This window comes from Odontomachus brunneus, unplaced genomic scaffold (assembly GCF_010583005.1).
Source record: "Odontomachus brunneus isolate Ranch 3 - 2012 unplaced genomic scaffold, Obru_v1 Obru_scaffold_051, whole genome shotgun sequence".
Classification (NCBI taxonomy): Eukaryota; Metazoa; Arthropoda; class Insecta; order Hymenoptera; family Formicidae; genus Odontomachus; species Odontomachus brunneus.
Genome location: NW_022639501.1, coordinates 23,066 through 42,417, shown reverse-complemented (window position 1 = coordinate 42,417; position 19,352 = coordinate 23,066). Strand labels below are relative to the sequence as shown.

At 40.3% G+C, this 19,352-nt stretch overlaps 1 protein-coding gene across 1 annotated transcript; it reads left to right on the top strand.

The window, feature by feature from the left end:
- The first annotated feature begins 303 nt into the window (after positions 1 to 303).
- On the top strand, positions 304 to 17,930 carry LOC116845376 (putative zinc metalloproteinase YIL108W). The gene is made up of 6 exons (XM_032817962.1): positions 304 to 535; positions 10,310 to 10,860; positions 12,802 to 13,179; positions 13,933 to 14,367; positions 16,293 to 16,885; positions 17,083 to 17,930. The coding sequence occupies exons 2-6, from the start codon at positions 10,858 to 10,860 to the stop codon at positions 17,294 to 17,296; spliced, it is 1,623 nt and encodes a 540-aa protein (XP_032673853.1). The 5' UTR covers positions 304 to 535; positions 10,310 to 10,857; the 3' UTR covers positions 17,297 to 17,930.
- The last annotated feature ends 1,422 nt before the right edge of the window (positions 17,931 to 19,352 follow it).

Sequence of the window (19,352 nt, the reverse complement as noted above, 5' to 3'; positions counted from 1 at the left end):
AAATGAAAAGTTCGCCTCGATTAACACGATTCGCCCTACTTCTAGCTCATTAACAAGCCTTCTTTTACAGTGTCATTTCCGCTCGCGTCTCCCGTTTTCCCGGTCTTTCCTACGCGGCGGTTAATAATAATCCTATTGATATTAATAACAATTAATAGTATTGCGCATGTCACGGTCTGCGAATTCGCCTGGCGAAAATGCGTGACCGCGCGTCGCCTCCCGTCGCCTCTCGTTACGACGTGAGCGTGTCTCGCTAACCGCGGACTCCTGACAATGAACTAGATAACGACGAGCCGCAGTGTGTCTAGGTTAGTAGTGACAACTTTATATCCATCTGACATATAAAGTGAGATTGTCGCGGCAGCGTTTCTCATCGAATGCGTACAGCAAACGTCACTACATCTTATCCTGCGCTGTCGTTATCGCGACTGTGTCCGACGGCTCTGTTTCCCGCTAGATTACGCTCGATGCCGCACGAAGGCAATTACGTTTGGAAAAGGTCATGACCACACGGCGGCTGGAAATTCCCAAACAGGTGTGTAATAATTGAAAAATGAACTTTTTTAAGCCCAAATGTGTACAGCTGTGGGTACAGAGCTGTGTATAGCTGCAGAGGTGTAGATTGTGACATTCACAGGCTTCTGTTATTTTTACTGCTCAACCGATCGGACTTCCTAATCGATGGGAAATATTGACGGGAGAAAAGTAACATTGGACAGAATTAGAAACGCCCGCGTGAGTTTCGAGGTTCATTGCCTCTGGGCTGCTCGCCTCAAGCGCGTTTCATCGAGCATTTTCCATCTTGATACGCATGACGAACGGCGAGCGCGAGCGCCGCTGCGCATCGATGAGCGACGTCATCCTATTTCCAGTATTGCATATTTATCGTTAACGATACGTGGCAATGATCCACATAATCCTTCCATTGAGCCGTCAATCCCCTCCTCATTAACCGTCCTGATGAAAATTGAAATTGCGATTTGCCGGCTTCGGCCGCAAAGGACGAACACCTGCGACCCGATAGATAAACGTCGCTAGACGGTATCCTGTTAAAGAACTCTACGTTCTAATCCTGGAAAACCATTTTCGATCAATTGCTGAAATCATATGTTTGCCTCTTTTTCTGCACATGAGAGAGAGAGAGAGAGAGAGAGAAACAAATGCCAAATGATTCAAACACGCAGTCAATGTCTATGTTCACGGTCATTTCTTTCTCATAGTAGGAGAACGTAAAAATATTTTTACTGAATATTTAAATTAAATCTCGATAATTTACTTTTTTTTATAGCAGGAACATAAAAAATTGTTTAATATGTGCATTATCTTGCAAGAAGACTTATCTTTTTTATATTGGTGTGAATGAGAGCAGTGCTGTTTGATTATTATGTGTAACACAGATTGAGTTATGGCTTTCTATTAACGGGACAAAAAAGGGAGAAGAGAATATCTCTCGATAATTCAAAGCCGACGCCCTGTTCGCGAATCCGCGAAATATTCGGCGAACTTCACGGGCCGACACACCAGTGAAATTTCACAGGTCGATGAGTGGTCAATCAAAATACAAGACGCACGGATATTATCCAAATCCTGCACGCCCACGATCGTCGTGCGCACGTCGGTCCATTTCGTATCGAAAACTGCGATCTCGCGGAGGCCTATAAATAAATCGCGAGATGGCGAGAACGTAATCGACGCGTTGTTTTTCTGTTTTCACGATCAAGTTTGCCGGGCTGAGAGGGGCTGGCTAGCCGAGCCGCTGACACTGGCATTGGCCTACTCTCTCCCAGCGTCGTTCACTCTCCTGCTTCGCGCTCGTGTTCTCACTCTCTTTCGTTTCGTGCTCGAGACAAAATGCGCGCGTTGTGCCTCCATTCTCCACTATCGCGCTTTTCTCCCAATAGATACCTCGCTCATTCCGGACTCCGCTTTTCCTGCCGTTCTGACGAGACTGCATTTCGACGTTATTCACGTTTATCTGAAGCGGCGCTCATTTAAGAAAAAAGCTATCGTGCCAAGCAGGTACACGAGATATCGCGGTAATTACAAAATGTTTTTCATTGTCTTTCTTTCACTCGTTCTCTTATCATACAAACTTTTGTTTACTTCCAATGAGGAAAATTCGACGCATCTCTTAAAATTTGAAACTTTCTTCAAGAGCGGACGAGATAACAAAAAGAAGTGATTGGAAGATCTAATGTCGAAGTATTCGAGAAAGTATTTGAGAAGAAATTGTCGTGATGTACCAAATATTAGTGGTATTTGATTATTTACAAAAATAATCGAACTTGCTTACGTTTTACTGCTTACTACCAATCCCATTATAAATGGACCTTTATAGACACCATTTTCTATCTACATCCTGCGTTAGGCCGGAAGTATTCAAATGAACATAAGCAGAGTAAAACTTAAGCAGTAAACGAATTAAATCACAGCCGATGATTCTCCTCACGGTCAAAGAACAATCGATTGTGACCGGTCGATTCTCTTGCTGCTTGAATCTTATTACTTATTTTATTCCACGGCTCCTACATGAGATCGAATTTCGGCAAGTTTCAAACAGTAAAGAATTACAGTAAAGTTTCTCGCGTTGAACAATCGATAAGGACACTCATCCATCATTGCGGAGGAGAGTAGTGATAGTAAATAGATCGACATATAATCAGCGGAGAGAGAGAGAAAGAGAGAGAGGGAAAGAAAGAGAGAGAGAAAAAGAGAGAAAGACTCCACACCGGCTGGTGCACGTCGCGCGACGTCGTCGTCGTCGTCGGGCTCGACCTGGTTTCCAGCGAGAAAAGTCGTTCGCTCCTTGCAACAACTCTCGGGATCGAAGAAGAGACCAAGCTGCGTTACGGATAGTGGCGGGACGATGGTCACGTCCTGAGATTCTGGACAGTGGAAAGCATCTCTCGCCTCCCTCTTCTTCGCCAGCCCTCTGTCACCTCTCGCGCGCTCCCGGCTCTCTCCCTCGTTCTGTTATGAAAGTGCTGCAAGTGGAGCGCGCCGCCTGCGACAACAAAGCTGTACTTTTATTTATAACTGGCCGACTTACATCAAGGCGAGTCTCGGTCTGCCGATAGACGAGGAGAGGACGTTATAGACCGGAGACAACGCGGTCGCGGGCCATCCACGGTGTCTTCGACATCTCACGCCTTCGGCGTCCTGCTGCTCGCCGCTGACGAGAGAGTGGGAAAATGGATGCGCGTCGAGAGAGTGGGAAAATGGATGCGCGTTGAGAGAGTGCGAAAGGTGTGCGCGCACAAGAAAAATCTCGACGAGCTATTCCCTCGCGGCGAGAGAGCTGCACCGGCCGGCAGGTTGGTCGGTCGGTCGGTCGGTCGATCAATCGATCGATCGGTCGATCGGTTGATCGGCCGGCCGGATGGCCGACGACTTCCAACGCCGGAAGAATTCGTTTTCCTTTTGTGGGCGCATCGACCCGCGAGATCGGCGAGCAAGAGAAAGAGATAGAGAAAGAGGAGAGAAGAGCGTGGACTGCGCGGGAAAGACCAGGCGAGAGTATCAGCCCAGATGTTCAGTGGACTTTCCAATAAAAGTTCGATAATTTGTTGCGAAATGATGAATTCAGATCCGATAGCCGGGCGAACTAGGAGTGGGCTGCTGAGTTTCTCTACGTCACTTTGCTGCAGCGCGTAACGAATGGCACGTACCATGATAAATCGGTTGATCGCGCGCTGATTAAGTTTATCGCGGGCGGTTTACCGCTTAATAATGCACCGCCGAGCGAGATAGCCAATAAAATAGAAAGTATGCCGCGTTTGTGATAATCTAAGATCAGCGACAGATCCAATTAATGGCGGCAATATACTAACAGCACACATAGACTATCCATTTATCGACTGGCTGCCATAAGTACCATCGTATCACTAAGTGACGGTAATGAATATAATGTTGGAAGAAAGGAATCTTCTGCCTCGTCCTCAAACGTGAGGAACGGGTCGCGACGGCTCGAACTTCCGACTTGAGTTTCGCCTGTGTGAGGTTCGGTTAAATGAGAAACGACTTTAAACGGAAAAATATCCGTATATCATCGTATGATGACTCGCGAAGGCGCCGTCTCGAGAGTCCTCCACGACGGTGAAGAGAAAAGCAGCGGAATCGAAAGGAAGATCAGGAGGAGCTAACTAGCGCGACGCGTTAGCCGGCGCACTTATTAGGAAATTGCACTTTCTTTCACGGTTGGAGCACCGAGTCCGCGCATTGCGCCGAGGACGGCCGAAGGTGAGAAGAACGAGGAAACCGACCTCCGGTGCAACGACCCGCCGCGAAGTGTGTCGGTTGTGGGCGCACGCAATCGTCGCAACGATTTTGAAAAATGGCCGTCCCACTTCTGCAAGGGAGTACTTTCACGGTCGCTAACCCCGCGACTGAGAGGATCGTGCTGCTCTCGACACGACACAAGCGCGCTACCCGCGCTTTTACACTGCAAAACTGCCCGGGTTCGCGGACTCTCTAACGGCACGGAGAAGACCACTCTTACCGCTTACCGTAAACCGCGAGTGATCCCGCCGTATGATATCGGGCGACAAGGAAAAAGAGCTACATCCCGTGGGGTCCGCGATTGCAGGTCGACGCTGCAGGTCAGATAAGTCGGTCGAGTCGAACTAGACGTCGAAGAATTAAATGGGAAACAATTATGTAATAAATAATTATGGAGAGGTAAGGAGAAAACATCGAGGAGAGAAGAGACCGATTGGTCTAACTAAAATTATAGCTGTTTCTGGCCCCAATCATATTTCTTTATTGTTTCAACACGCAAATAGTGGTAGCAACATACATATCAAATATTGTTTACTTGATTTAAGTAACATTTGGTTTAAATAAAGAGAATTTAGATTTAACTAAATATGTTAACGGCATCCATCAAAGAAATATTTTATTTCAAAATAATTTTTCTTTCAGTGTATAACGTTATTTTATTAACAACATTAGAATCTAGCAATAGCATTTAATAAAAGAAAACGGTTTTTTTCACTTTAATTTATAGTGATTATTTCTCTATTGGATTTCAAAGTTATACAAATAGCAAACACATTCTTTTCTCAGTGAAAGAACAAGTGAGACAAATTTTTTCTACATTCTTTCAAGATAAAGGTATCACGAACACGTATCTAGTCCTGAACATTATTATTGTTGTGATCTTTAGATACGAATATCGTCGGAAACAATTTTTACGTTTTATTTGACTGAAAACCAGATTAAAACTTTGCTGACGTGAAATCATGTCTCTGCTATTCTGACCGAAAACATTTGTCTGAACATTCAGCTGCGATAAAACTTGATTGAGATAACTGAGAGTAATTAACTGTGAGTAGAAATCTTCTACAGGAATATTTTTGTTTCTACAATCGAGTTTTTCAACTAGTCCCAAGTAAATTCAATTACATTATCGGAGTTATTTTTCCATGTATACTTTCCATATAAAATGTATGGCTGTATATTTTATGTTGACAGTTTAAATATCTGTATTTGTGAAAAGACCAAAACAATAGGAATGTCCCGAATTAGTTACGTGTCCGGGCATTGGTATTTTTGTCTTAATGTAACCGAATTTTCCGTTGCAATAATAGGGATCAGATAAAAAAACTCTGTTGCAGAAACAAAGAGATTCCTATAGAAGATTTCTACTCACGGTCAATTATTCTCGGTTATTGCGACCAAGCTTTAGTACAGCTGAATGTCCAGACAAATTCGTTTGCGGTTGCGATAACAGAAATCTCATTTCACGTCGCCGAATTTCATCTGATTCCTATTCAGTCGCATGAACCGAGATTTTTCCCGTGCGCTAATATCATTCTTGAAACTACGGTAAATAACTGTTTTTGGAAATTACAGGAGAAAAGTTCTTGAAAAATTCTTTTAAAACATAGAATGCACATAAGATTTTTTCTGCTTAAGTAAAAAATATGATATTTAGAGAAAGAAATAAGAACTCGCAATAATAAACGAAGATATCAATAAAAAAATAGGAAAAAGGGCAATTCGAGTTCAAGCACAGAACTAATAGTGCTATAAACCATATGGGTAAAAAACCTTCCTTGTGTTAGGAAATCGGGTAATATTTATTGAACATGAATAATCAATATAAAAAACAATCACGTTTCGGCTCAACTATGAACCCTCTTCAGTGATAATAAAAACTCAAGGTTTACGACACGAACGCATTACAATTAGTTAAAGACCTGCGTAAATTGATATGAATGTTAATCGCAATATTAAAGCTGACAAGACCGTTACCGAAATAATATTCATGTTCAATAAATATTACACGATTTCCTAACACAAGGAAGGTTTTTTACCCATATGGTTTATAGCACTATTAATTTTGTGCTTGAATTCGAATTGCCCATTTTCCTATTTTTTAAAAAATATGATTCTTGTATGTGTATTGGAACGTGCGAGTATATCATGAATCTTCGATAAGGATCTTCTTATTCACATCATGAATAAGAAAACATCTACTCCCACATGATCTCTCTCTCTCTCTCTCTCTCTCTCTCTCTCTCTCTCGATTTATCTGGACGAGCAAGCACACCGATTTTTCGTCCTAAGTCGTTGCTAGAATTTCCCTCGGTTTCTCAACTTTTATCCTCGCACAAGATCGCCGTCTACGGGGCCCACTTTTCACCGCAAATTCTCACGATATCGTGCTCGGAAAGTAGCGAAAACGTGCTCGAGGATTTCTTTCCCTTCTCCTCCGTCGCGTCTTACGAGCGATGCTCGAAAGGATCGCCGGTCGGCTCGCTTTGCACAGTACGCCATGCACGGTGAATAAAACTGTCATCTCGAAAGTTGGCCTACTATCTCCCCGATCGCGATAATAGCCCTCGCAGCTACGAGAGGTGTCTTCCTTCTCTTTCCGCGACGGCGTCGGTCTCTAATGCATGATGGAAAAACGAAGTTGCCTTGTAAATCTTTGTATCTCTCGTAATCGCACCATCTTCTTTCTTAGATAAAACGTTAAAAAGATAAGATGTTGGAACAAGAATGTAAAGTGAAGATACGCTGTGGAACGTAGAAATTTAAAAGTTAGTCTTGATAAGAAGCTATCATTGTGTAATAATAAAGCTTTTTAAGAATATTTGTTACCTCCCACGGAAAAATTTTAAGAAAATTCCTTCGAATGTTTTTCATATCTCATTCAAATTCCATAAGAGAGAAAAAATTATATGTGTTCTCTCGCTTGGATTATAATTATAACTTATTCAAAACGTATAAAACTATACGACGTACGCGATTGCACAATTTTTCAAAATTGATCGCAATTTCTTTCTCGTTCATCTCTGTTTCGTCGTCGTGGAGCAACAGCGTTTTCATTAATAGATGTAAAACGACGTATAATTTCTCTTTCGCAGACTCGAGCAAAGAGCGATTTATTTCCCAGGCAGCTTCCGCTTTTTCGGCACATTCCGCAGCCTAGCATTTATGCGACACTCGATCAGCCAATAGCGAACCGAGGAGCGCGCTGCAATTCGACCTGCGAGCGGTCTTCCAATGTTCTAGGATTAAGATACAGGGAATAGTATATTTGAAAAAATACATTGACTTCATCGAGGTGCCAGTTGTTCTCGTGAGGAGAAGCAATTATATTTTCTTCTTATATATATACAGGGTGTTCCAGATTCTCCTCCGCAATTTTTGTAAAACGAACGTAAAACGGATTGAGGTGAACATAAAAGTCCTATACTGCGATATTCGCAATAAATCTCGAGATATTAATTAAAAAAGATTGATGAATGATCACGCGCGATATGGTAGAGTCTCAATCTGTTCTTACAAAAAATGTGAAGGAAAGCCTGGGACACCCTGTACATAAAATAGAATGTCTGTCTGTCTGTATGTTCTCTATACTCTTTAACTCTTTAACCCTAAACTCTTTAACTGGTTTGGACTAAAATTTTGCATAGTTATTCTCTAAGATCCTGTGGAAAATATAGATTACCATAAAATATAAATTCCCTCCTCTTGATTTCATCCCCTTGATATTTAGTGATAACGCGAGCAACGAGGCTTAGTTTTAGCTAATGTAAAATAATCATGATGTAGAAAATTTTGACATAAAAATAACTATAGCAAAGGCAAAACTGAGTTGTAGGTACTGAAACTGCTCCATCTCGTTCTTGTGTCCAGCGACTCCTAGCCTGTCTCCAAGAGGCAGACGCGGAAGGGAAGATGGAAGACGGCGAGGAGACACAAGATCAATAATGCGTATTTTACGCATTACTAAGTTAAAGGCGCGCTTCTTATGCGCCTTCGTCTTCCAGTAGTTCTTTCACGCATTTTCACGTCGATCTCGATGAATGAAAGGCATGTTGCGTTTTGAGACGGGAAATTGCCTCTTGCTTGCTAAAGTTTCGAGCAAACGAGAATTTATTGCGCAATACTGCGCCAACGGGCATCGGGAGGTAATACAATATCGCGCAGTTACCGCAGATTTATCATCAATGGAAATTGTCAGATTTATTTCGAGCCGACCTCGAAGTCACCCTGCGTTGTCTCGTCTCGCAGTCGAGCGTGAACGAGCGGATGCAAATGCGTGCAGGTCGTGCCACGCTGCACCTGCCGCATATTCCGAACGAGCACGATCGTATGCCTCCTCGCACGACCTTGACACGCTTGACTCGGAGACATCTTCAATCCTCAAACGGCTGATACATACCCATTATACCACAGCTTGACACCGAAAGATCGCTCTTTAACGCCAGCACAATCAACTTTGAATTTCTGTAATTGCCGGCAGCGCGGCATAATGTGACGTTGAAGTATTGTTGATCCCAAGGAATTCTCTTGCCCACGTCGGAATTCTCTCTCTCTCTCTCTCTTTTTTCTTAATAGAACGCGCCTCTTTTGGTCGCGGATTTGCAAGTTAAAATAAGACAAAAATGTACAGCTAGTCGTGTGAGTAATCGCTTCAGGAAAAAATATACTGACAGTCTCGTGCGATATACTCTACGCTCATTCTGTGCGATGTATGTCTTAAAGTGTGGTAAATCGAAATGATTGAACTTAATCGTTAGATTAATCATCCAAATGATAGACACAAATATCTGTTGAGTAATATCGGAGATAAAAATGCCAAAATCCCATATCGGAGATAAAAATGCCAGTACATTCAGAGGAAACTTTGTGCATGAGCGCGACGCTAATATTATGACTACGTCTTGAGAGAGTTTATCGAATCATAAGGATGTTGGAACGAATAGAGAGACACTCTGTTGTGCCAAGCGATTTCTCGCGTGTGAACGTTCTCGCGTCTACAAAGAGTCTTCTGAAGATTATCATATCTCGATACTCTCGATAATGCCCGTTCCACGTCGCCAGCGTACGCGGCCGGGCGAATTGCCGAATGCATTATGCAAATAACTTGTATCCTTACTTGAAAATTCCAAAGGGAGCGTTCAAAGAGCTTTAAGGTACTACGCGATTTCACTCGCATTCGAGCACTTTTATTCGCGCGTAAACTATCCCGAATATCTTTAATACCATCTGTTAAGTAGTACAAAGTGCCGATAGTAGACAGAAATTCTTTGAAGTTCTTCGAATCGAATTTTCCTGTCGAAGGTACGCAAAAAGTTTAATTCTTCCAGGCGAGGCTCGTGAGTTGGAATACACACTACTCGCGCTTAGATACTGTTTATCGATCCTCACGGTCACGCCGGAAAGGGAAGATTGCTGCGATGATAACTCGCAAATGAGCCAATTTTCACACTCTCTCTCTCTCTCAATACGGATCTCACACTGCGCGATACCTTTATTACTCCCTGAAAAGGTCCATTACTTTTGGAATTAATCCGTTTCGTAACGACGCGAGATAACAACAGATGAAACTCCGCTGAGCTTTTTCAGGGACCTGAAAATATGCCGGAAAATTTGGCATTATGCCTACCACTAAAGGGACATGTGTTTGAGCATTTCATACGAATTGCAAACAAGAGAGCAATATTTTTTAACAATAAATATTTTGTAAATTGATGCAAACATTGCGAGAGGTCGGCCTAAGTTCCGTTGAAAACGGTGATTGCTTTGTAGAAAAATTGGCGGGCAAGCTGTAAATGTTACATAATGCAAAATTTGAAGTTCGAAAAAGCATTCGAGCAGCTGCTAGATAGAAATTGGCAGGCATTCAATTTTCAGGCTGCTTGAACAATTTTGCGTGATGGAAAGAAATTGCTTCTCATTCTATTTGTTGCTGTAAACTCTTGTAATATTTCCGGCGAATATATTTATGATGAGCGTCATACATTACAATCGAAAATAATTCAAGTCCACGAACATTTTTATGGTGACACAGGACGATGCTTTCGCGCATCCTGCCTCGCGCAATTTATGAAAGTGATAACCAACAAACACATGGCTCAACGTTATGCTCGGGAGACAAAGCGGCTGTAATAGAAAAGACCGAGGTGGAAAATTTCTCGAAAGTCAACGAATCCTGCCAAAGGAGAATTTACAGTTCATTGTTTATTTTGCCGTGCGAGGACAGGTGCGTTGCGCAGCCTAGTTCGCAGTTTGCATTGCGTTTTGCAAGTCGCACACGCGGCACATATTCGCGCTATGACAGTGGTGCAGTGAAAATATACATAATGGGGGTGGAGACGCTCCTCGAGGGCGCCCGAGGGATATCCGCGACGAAGAGCGACGAGACGCGCGAACGAACGGAACAAGGACACGGCAAGTGCGGGTGCGCGTCTGCATGCGCCGTTGCAGAAACTCCGTAGTACCGCAACCCGCCACTCGCCGCCGCCTCGGCGCCACAGTCTCTCTCTCCGCATGTTCGGAGCCGGCTGAAACGCTCCGTACGTCTTCGATACATTCGTCCATCCACTCGCCTCCTGCAGAATGGTAAGTCGATCAACACGCAAGAAAATTACCCAGATGACGCGTTCTCACATTCCCGGTTACAATCGTGGCGAATATTCGGGATCGTTCACTCGTGAATTTCCGTATTGTCTCGCCCGCAATTCCTGGTCTGCAACACGCGGAGGCGTGAAATAATTCTCGGGAAATTTTGATTTTTCACGCGCTCATACAAAATCGCGAATGTCGTGTGCGGAAGGAGGTCGCGTAGCTAACAGACGTTCCGCATCTGCACTGTGTCGTCTGCTGCTGTCGTCTGTTTTACTCGCGACTGGTTAGTCGTCTGTAACGGAAGTTGTTCAATGCCAGGATGGAAGAAATCAGACCGTTTTTAGCGGAGGTAGATCGTGAAGGAACAATTGGCACGATGTAAAAACGCGAATTCCACTCGGTTACTTAATGCGACGTACTTTAATGACCGGAAGAACGGGGATCGCGTCGTGGTGCGACGAGTACGCGCTGTCACGGTTACTAAAACCACCGCGTGATTGCAGCACGTGACGGGGAAGCCCCGTATAACCGACGCTCATTCGTGGAGCGTCAATATCCATTAATTTTCAAAATGTATTGTTCTGTCAATTTTGTTATTTTGCGTATACATATATATACACGCATGCACACACATATATATACTGAGTAAGTTTGATTTGATGAAATCGCATTTGACCTTTTGACGAGAATTGATTAAAATGCCTTCGAAAAAAAATTCTTTATAAAATCGTAACGACATACTTTTATCGCAATTTTTACACTTAAATCCTTTATCATGTTCATTAACACATATTACAATGTTCTCATGACTTTCCTCTCACAGTCATTTAATCATTCTCGATTTAGAGCAATATTAAGTTCAAAGTAAAGTTGCACGTTAGGTACTCGTAGTCTTTCGGGGACGCGTGTCCGTCACATGTGCCTTAACATTTGTTTATTAGAGTTTCCTATTATTTTTAATTTTACTTGGTCCACGTATGGGGATGAAAAGCGCAAGGGAAACCCTAGTAAATAAGTGTTAAGGTGTGTTATAATGCCCGGTGTATATACGCGATGCATTCAGTCCGCGAAACAGATCATTAACATGCACTTACTTATGCGGATGTATTGATCACTCAGTGAAACGCGTATATATCTCCGTATACCTATGCATAGTTATTGAAATCAGGAAACGAAACCGTTACACATATTTCGCATCTTTGCAATTAAGCATTTGCACAATAACTGCTTCAGAATTGGACTATCGATCTGTTTTTCTTTACTCGGACAAGCTTCGCGTGTCGTCTTCGTCGGGAAAGTTTCACATGTGACGCAAAACTGGCACAAAACCAATGCCGAACCACCGAACGTCAGTCTGCACAACTGACGATTCTCTACATTACGAAATATTTAATTTCTATTTACTTGATTTATGCATGCATTTTCTTAGAACAAACCGACTTTCCGATATACATATAAAAAGTGTAAAACGGAATGAACATATAATATTAACTCAATTGATGGAGATACATTGAAGCATACATTAAGGCATTGTGCAAACTGTCATTCTCATACATGAATATTATCAATAGAACTGATATGTACACTGTCTATATTCCAATACAGTCCGATAATGGAAATTGTCGTCCTATACAAGAGTTCACTGACAATAAGCCATTATGTCTGCGGTACGAAAGCTACAATCAATAACAGGGATTTCGATACGTACATTGATGCAGATACGATAATGTATTCTGCAAAATTATATCTAATTATAAACAATTCTTACAGAATTGACCCTAAGACATCCGTGACTCTCTTTATCCTTTTTATCGTTATTACTGTATTCTTTTGTCACACTCTGCTACCGTTTTGTTACGTCGTCATTGACATTCACGGATTAAACGATCTGCCGAGTACAAAAACAAATCACCTATACCCTATGCGTATATGCAGGTACTTGCAGACGCGACGTTGGCGGACAACCATCACCGTCACCGTACCTTCGCGACAAACGGTAATCCGGAAGGTATTACGATATGTAACTTAGTGGACGGTGAGACCTTGACGTACAGCTTAGCCCTGATAAGAGGTCGAGCACCCGCTCTATGCAGCTACATCACCGTTCGGGGTTACAAAAACGTGACTTCGGAGTGGCCGATCATCGCGGGACAATTCCGCGTTCTGGTGGACTTGGCGCGTGGATCAAACAAATTAGAACTCGAAGCAGGCGGGCACAAAAGGAGATTCATTCTGATATACGAACCCAGAACTACTAGGCTACGAGTGACACCAGTCTATGTTATCTGCGCCGGTCATGACGGTTATTTCCAAGTAAGAACAACGATGGATGATAACCGTAGTGACCGTCTAGCTGCTCTAGAATAAACAAGACGAAAGAGTTGTTTTGGCATCATGCACTTGAAGTCTCAGATAATAGCAATCGTTTTAATAACCATGCTTTAATTACCTTTCTGTATAAACAATGCTTTTAGGTATATAATCAAATGAAAAAGAAAAAAGAAACAATGAGAGCCAGTCGGTGTTGGTACGAATATTCAAAGGATAGGAGAATGTCAAACGCATGCGCTAAATATTTCTCCGGAACTGCAACGTGCGCGGTGAACCGACCTTTTGCATTGATTAATTTTAAATTACTATTGTTAATCAATTCTAATACTATCAAATATTATTATCCTCTCATACTTTAAATATTCCCACTAATACTGCGACTGGACTTCATCGGGTTTCTTTCTGTCTCTTTTTTATTTGGTTGATCAACATTGTTGGGATCTCTTCAGCGCATGTCAATTCTTAAGAAACGCTTTGATTTGCACACGAATGATCACGATTCATAATAGTTCAGCTACTTGGAACGTAGCGTGCACCTTTCCAATTATCGATCGTCATTCTGTTCCACGAATAGCCTTATTGTCGTGTTAAACTTGCCTATGTTTCGGTCGCGACGATACGATTGAGATCCTTTCATAACTCAATTCTGTGGGATGATTGCGATCTTGTAGTTTACTCACAGTAGACAGAATATATCGTGACAATTATAGCTCGCGGTTTAATCTATATTTTTAGGGACCACGAGGTGAGGATCGATCACCTGAAAGTGCGGCAACCAGAATAGGACTCGGTGCCAGACTCCTTCAAACTTTGACAGCCGAGAAACTTCGTGAGGCCGGTTATAGTAGAAAAACCTTTCAATTAGAAAGAGACCTGGACGGCCCGGAATGCTTGGTGATGCACAGTATGCTTCACGTGGACCGTGCTCGGGCGATGAAGCAAAGGGAGCTCTGGGAGCTGATTGCGCGCGAACTAATGACCGGCCCTTTAGCGTCCAGAGATCGCAAATATTTAGCGTTTCTCTCGTGTACGAGATATTGTGGTGCACCTAGTCCTCGTACGCACGAAGACACCTTAGCGAGAACACAAGGTCATGCTGCTCTCGGCGGAGGTGGTTTAGCGCTCTTCGGTTCAGCGTGTCTTCACACTTGGCCTACGTGTATGGCTCAGGTTGGTTGATACTGATGGCAAATTAAGACTACTCGTTTATGAAATAAAGGAAGATATTAAAAAAGAGTCGATTTTAGCCCGTAAGGGAAAAAGAATAATGTTTTTCATAGATTTTGATTTCCTGAATATGAAAAAATTATTAAAAAGTTGATGGGGTTTCAGGAACATCTTGAAAATTAAACAAGAATGTTTAAATAATGTTAAAGGATATATTTATAGAAATTCAGTTTATGTTGAAACCACTACAGAATGCATTTCTGCGAATTTTGAGGAAAAAGGGAGAAAAGTTGAGTGTTGTGTGTGTGTAGAAACAGTAGATTTTTATTAGATCACATAAAATCGGAATGAAAGAACCATAAATATGCATCCAGCGAGACAGGAAAAGTGTTTGTTTTTGAAGGGAGGAGTTAAAAAGAGTTGTGTGGCTCTGTGTTTGTAGGAAAGAGCGTTGTATGTATATGGGTCTGCAAGGAAGACTAAGCTAGTTGTAATTTAGTTGAATTAGTATAACACCCTCAAGCCTTTACTTTTAACACTGCTGCTGGTGTAAACTCTAGCCTTTTATTACTTAAACCTATTTTATCTATCTAGTCTTTTATTACTTAAACAATATATTGTTTTACAAGATTGCTAACAAAATGGTTAAATCGATTTAAAGTCTCATTAACCTTTTGTTTCTTTAATCTCGTTCTCTGCTGAGCTCGAAACCGCAATAAGGATGCGACGAGATATTGGTTCTATTTCCTATTTTTGTTTTTTGGGGGTTTTTATACTTCTTTGTATTTTATATTTTTTTATATTTTATTTTTTATATTTTGTATTTTATTTTTTATATTTTTTTGTATTTTATATTTTTTCCTTTCTGGTGTTATTCTCTCTCTTTCTCTTTCTTTCTCTGTGCTCCGAACATAACTGAGCGCGCGTCATCATACGGATGGATCGGAGCGGAAAGAAAAAAATATAAAATATAAAATACAAAAAAATATAAAATATGAAATGCAAAAAACCATAAAATATAAAATAAAAAAAATATATAAAAAATAAATAATACAAAAAATAAAAAATGTAAAATATAAAAAATAAAAAATATAAAATACAGAAAATATATAAAATATAAAAAACTAAAAAACAAACATGAAATTCCATACAGTACAAAAGTTTGAAAAAGATTTCAGAAAGATTTTAGAAAGATCTCAGAAAGATTCAATTTTTCTGAAACCTTTCTGAAAGCTTTTTGAAATTTCTGTGCTATATAGGATGAAACCAATATCGTGTCGTATCCTCGTTAGTCTCAAATACACATACATACACAACACTCCCCCTTTCTTTTCAAAACTCACAGAGATTTTGTAGTAGTTTCAACATAAACTGAATTTCTATAAATACAAAATGTTCTTGTTCAATTACTAAGATAGGGTTCCCGAAATTCTATCAACCTTTTAATAATTTTTTTCGTATTCAGGTCAGAATCTTCAGGAGGTCAGAAAAAACACTAAAAACACTAAAAACACTATTTCTTATACTTTTACTTTAGAAACAAAAATCGGTCCTTTTTTTAACATCCTCCTTTTATAGCAACCTGGGTCAAGTTGGTTATTTTGACCAACATGACTTTCAGACTTTGTTTGATTCCGACGTTTTGCGAACATTTCAGTCCGCTTCATCGGGGAGGAACGATCCGATGAATCCTTCCTGATGAAGCGGATTGAAATGTTCGCGTAACGTCGAAATCAAACAAAGATGAATCCATGCGGCTCAATCCCGGAAACCAAATCTAATATGCATGGACACCGCAAAGCCTAAAAAATCAAATGACTTTCAGACTGCCGACCGACTCGATATATTTGTTTCTATTTGCTCCTTATCATGTACAAGTGATGTACATCAGATGACTTTCTAAAACTGGGATTACTTCTATAATTCAGGTATTACCGAGATTCTTGGATGCGACTATCGTAGACACCGAGCAGCTCATGGACGACAGTAACTACCGCGGCACTCACGGCGGTTGTTTAGCAACAACGTTAGGTTCCGTTCTACACGAACTTGGTCACACCTTCGATCTTGGCCATACTCGAGAGGGAATAATGGGTCGAGGATTCGACTACGTCGACAGGGTTTTCGTAGGCGCGGCTGGAATCGACTTCAATCGTAATCCCATCAGAAGGGATCCTCAACATACTACTGTCGCTCTTAGCAGACCTCTTAGCGTCACGGTGACTGTACAAGAATCCGTACTCTCGAGCCCACGACGAGGTAGATTACTCTCGGAGACATCTAGACCAACACCGCCGCCTACCTCCAGGCAGTTGCCCGGAAGACTTTCGGCACCGGCTAGCCCTGAACTCAACAGATCGCTCACTAAAAGTCTGATCGCCTCGGAATCTCTTTCGCAGTCTGACCGAACGTTCTGGGGACCATCGTGCGCGGTGTTACTTGCGTATCACCGCTGGTTCAACAATGAAATGAACAATTTTTCCAACAGACATCATCACGAGATAAATTACGATGGAAAAAGGTAAGTTCACCATTAAAGAAAATATATAATTTCTTTCTAGAAGAAGGAAATTGAAAAACTAAAATGTTGAAACATCTTTTCTTATTATTTATATCAATTATGAACAATTAATCTTTTCTACTTGATTTATATCACAGTGTTAAAGTCAGGTAAGTTTTAGTGCGGTAATTATTGATAATTATGGATTCTTTTACAAGGAACGTGGTAAGATCACGATACGGAATACGTGTCATAGAGCTTAGGGAGACTTCAGGAGGAATGGTTGTGGGTTGTCGTCAATTTCCTGGCTCGCGACCACCTTTGGAGGCCTTAGTACCGTCACCTCCACCTCACTGCCTCACTACTCTCACTCTCGTAGCGGAAGACTCCACCGGGAATATACTCAAACATCCTCTCCCCACTGCCTTTTAAAGGTCAGTAGAAATAGTGATAGGTAGATTTACCCCTCCAACCAGGCGAAGGTTGTTACACCAAAATAAGCAATAGTGGCTTAATATACACAACTGTAACATACACAATGATCTCTCTCCAAAGATATTTTATCTTTCTACTTTTCCTCAGTTTCAAATTCAGTGCAAAAATATTTTAATTAAACAAATACTTTAATTAAATCCGTGTAAAGAATAGTAAGCTTCCCTTTGCGTAACTAATTTGTTGATAAAGTTGTATAGATAAATCTGAAATATTTTTTAGTCGTATGTACATTATGATATAGCAAGATAAACGTGAGAATATAACGGCGAACAAAATTATTCTCGTACAGATTCGAATTATGCACCATCATCCGCGTTTCACAATCATTGTCATCTTATATTTAATCGTTGATCATTTTCGTTGCTCTATGGATATAATGATATGACAAAATAAATTCCTAATTTCTATTCAAGTCCCGATACCTCGTGGCAATAGTGCAATATTGACTTAAGGGGATGCTGAAGCTGAAAACTTTACCGACAAAACCCAGACAACATAATGTCTAAAATCGAGAAATGTCTTAAAGATCATCTTTAAGATGTCTTTCAGACGATTTACGTATAAATGTCTTTAAGGTATCTTAAAGATTATCTTTAAGACGTCTTATGTCCCGATTTTAGACATTATGTTGTCTGAGAACATTGACATTTTTCTGCAAAGTTTACGTATTGTTTAGACAGAATTACAAATGCTTTTACGTAATGAAAGTACGTGTAAAAATAAATAGGAGCATTGCTCGATATGTGACGAAAATAAACAAAAAATGTTTAATGTAAAATCTCAAGCTGTCAATTAGCTGTCAGTTCATATTTGCCTAATCCAAAAGTTCTACAGTTCGGCATATACATACCGAAAGTGTGGATGTTTCAAACAGAAAAATTTTTAAGAACATTGCTCTACTTTCGCATCTGAATTGGAAGCTTAAGAATATCGAAAAAGTTTGCAGAAAGATTTCTACACATATATGGTTAGGTTTTCCGTTGAATATGGTAAAACAAAACAACACACATTCATGTAAATTCTGTATATACAAGGAATACGAAAAGAATAACGTGATTATGTTAGTGACGATCGTCTCTCTGCATTATCGACATTGTTCGAGTTTGTCATCGACTCCAGCATCCCCTTAAGATAGTTTATAAAAGTATTATACTGCCATTATATATCCGCTGCTTCTAAAATTATAGTATAACTTCGACACGAGACGATCTGCACGCGGAATTTAGAAGATCTCATATATCTTCTCATATTATGCAATGCAATTTAATTCTATGATTTATTGTCCTATTTTACTAAGAATTCTCATAAAGATATTTTCGAACATGCAATTTATATACAGTATTGAACAAGAGTTTGCACTTGTTACTATACGTGTGCGCGCGCGTACAGGTGGCATGAATTTTATATGCGTACATAAATATAATAATGCGTATGATTACATAGACGGATGACAAATATTTAATAACTATACGGGGTACACATCTTGCTCATATACAATACTTTACACGTTGAATATGCAGGGAACTACTTTATAATAATTTATTTTGTAAACATGGTCTCTCTAGCGCGTTTCGTGATGTAGTCTTAATTCCTATTAATGCAAATAATTAATTAATAATATCCGTAACATGCACAAATGCATCAATCATGTTTATAATGTAATAAATACTCATAATGTAATGAATATACCAGAACAATATAAGATATATTGGGCGCGCTTGTATAACTACGTTGCGGAAATTTCAACTCTAGTATTATATATAATATATATAATATATATATATATATATATATATATATATATATATATATATATATATATTATATATAATATATATGCAATTATATATATATATATATATATATATATGCAATATTATATTAATATATATATATATATAATATATATGCAATATTATATACATATATATACACTTATATACATATAAGTAGGACTTAAAGAGGCGATTGATACAAGTTCTAACACAAGTTG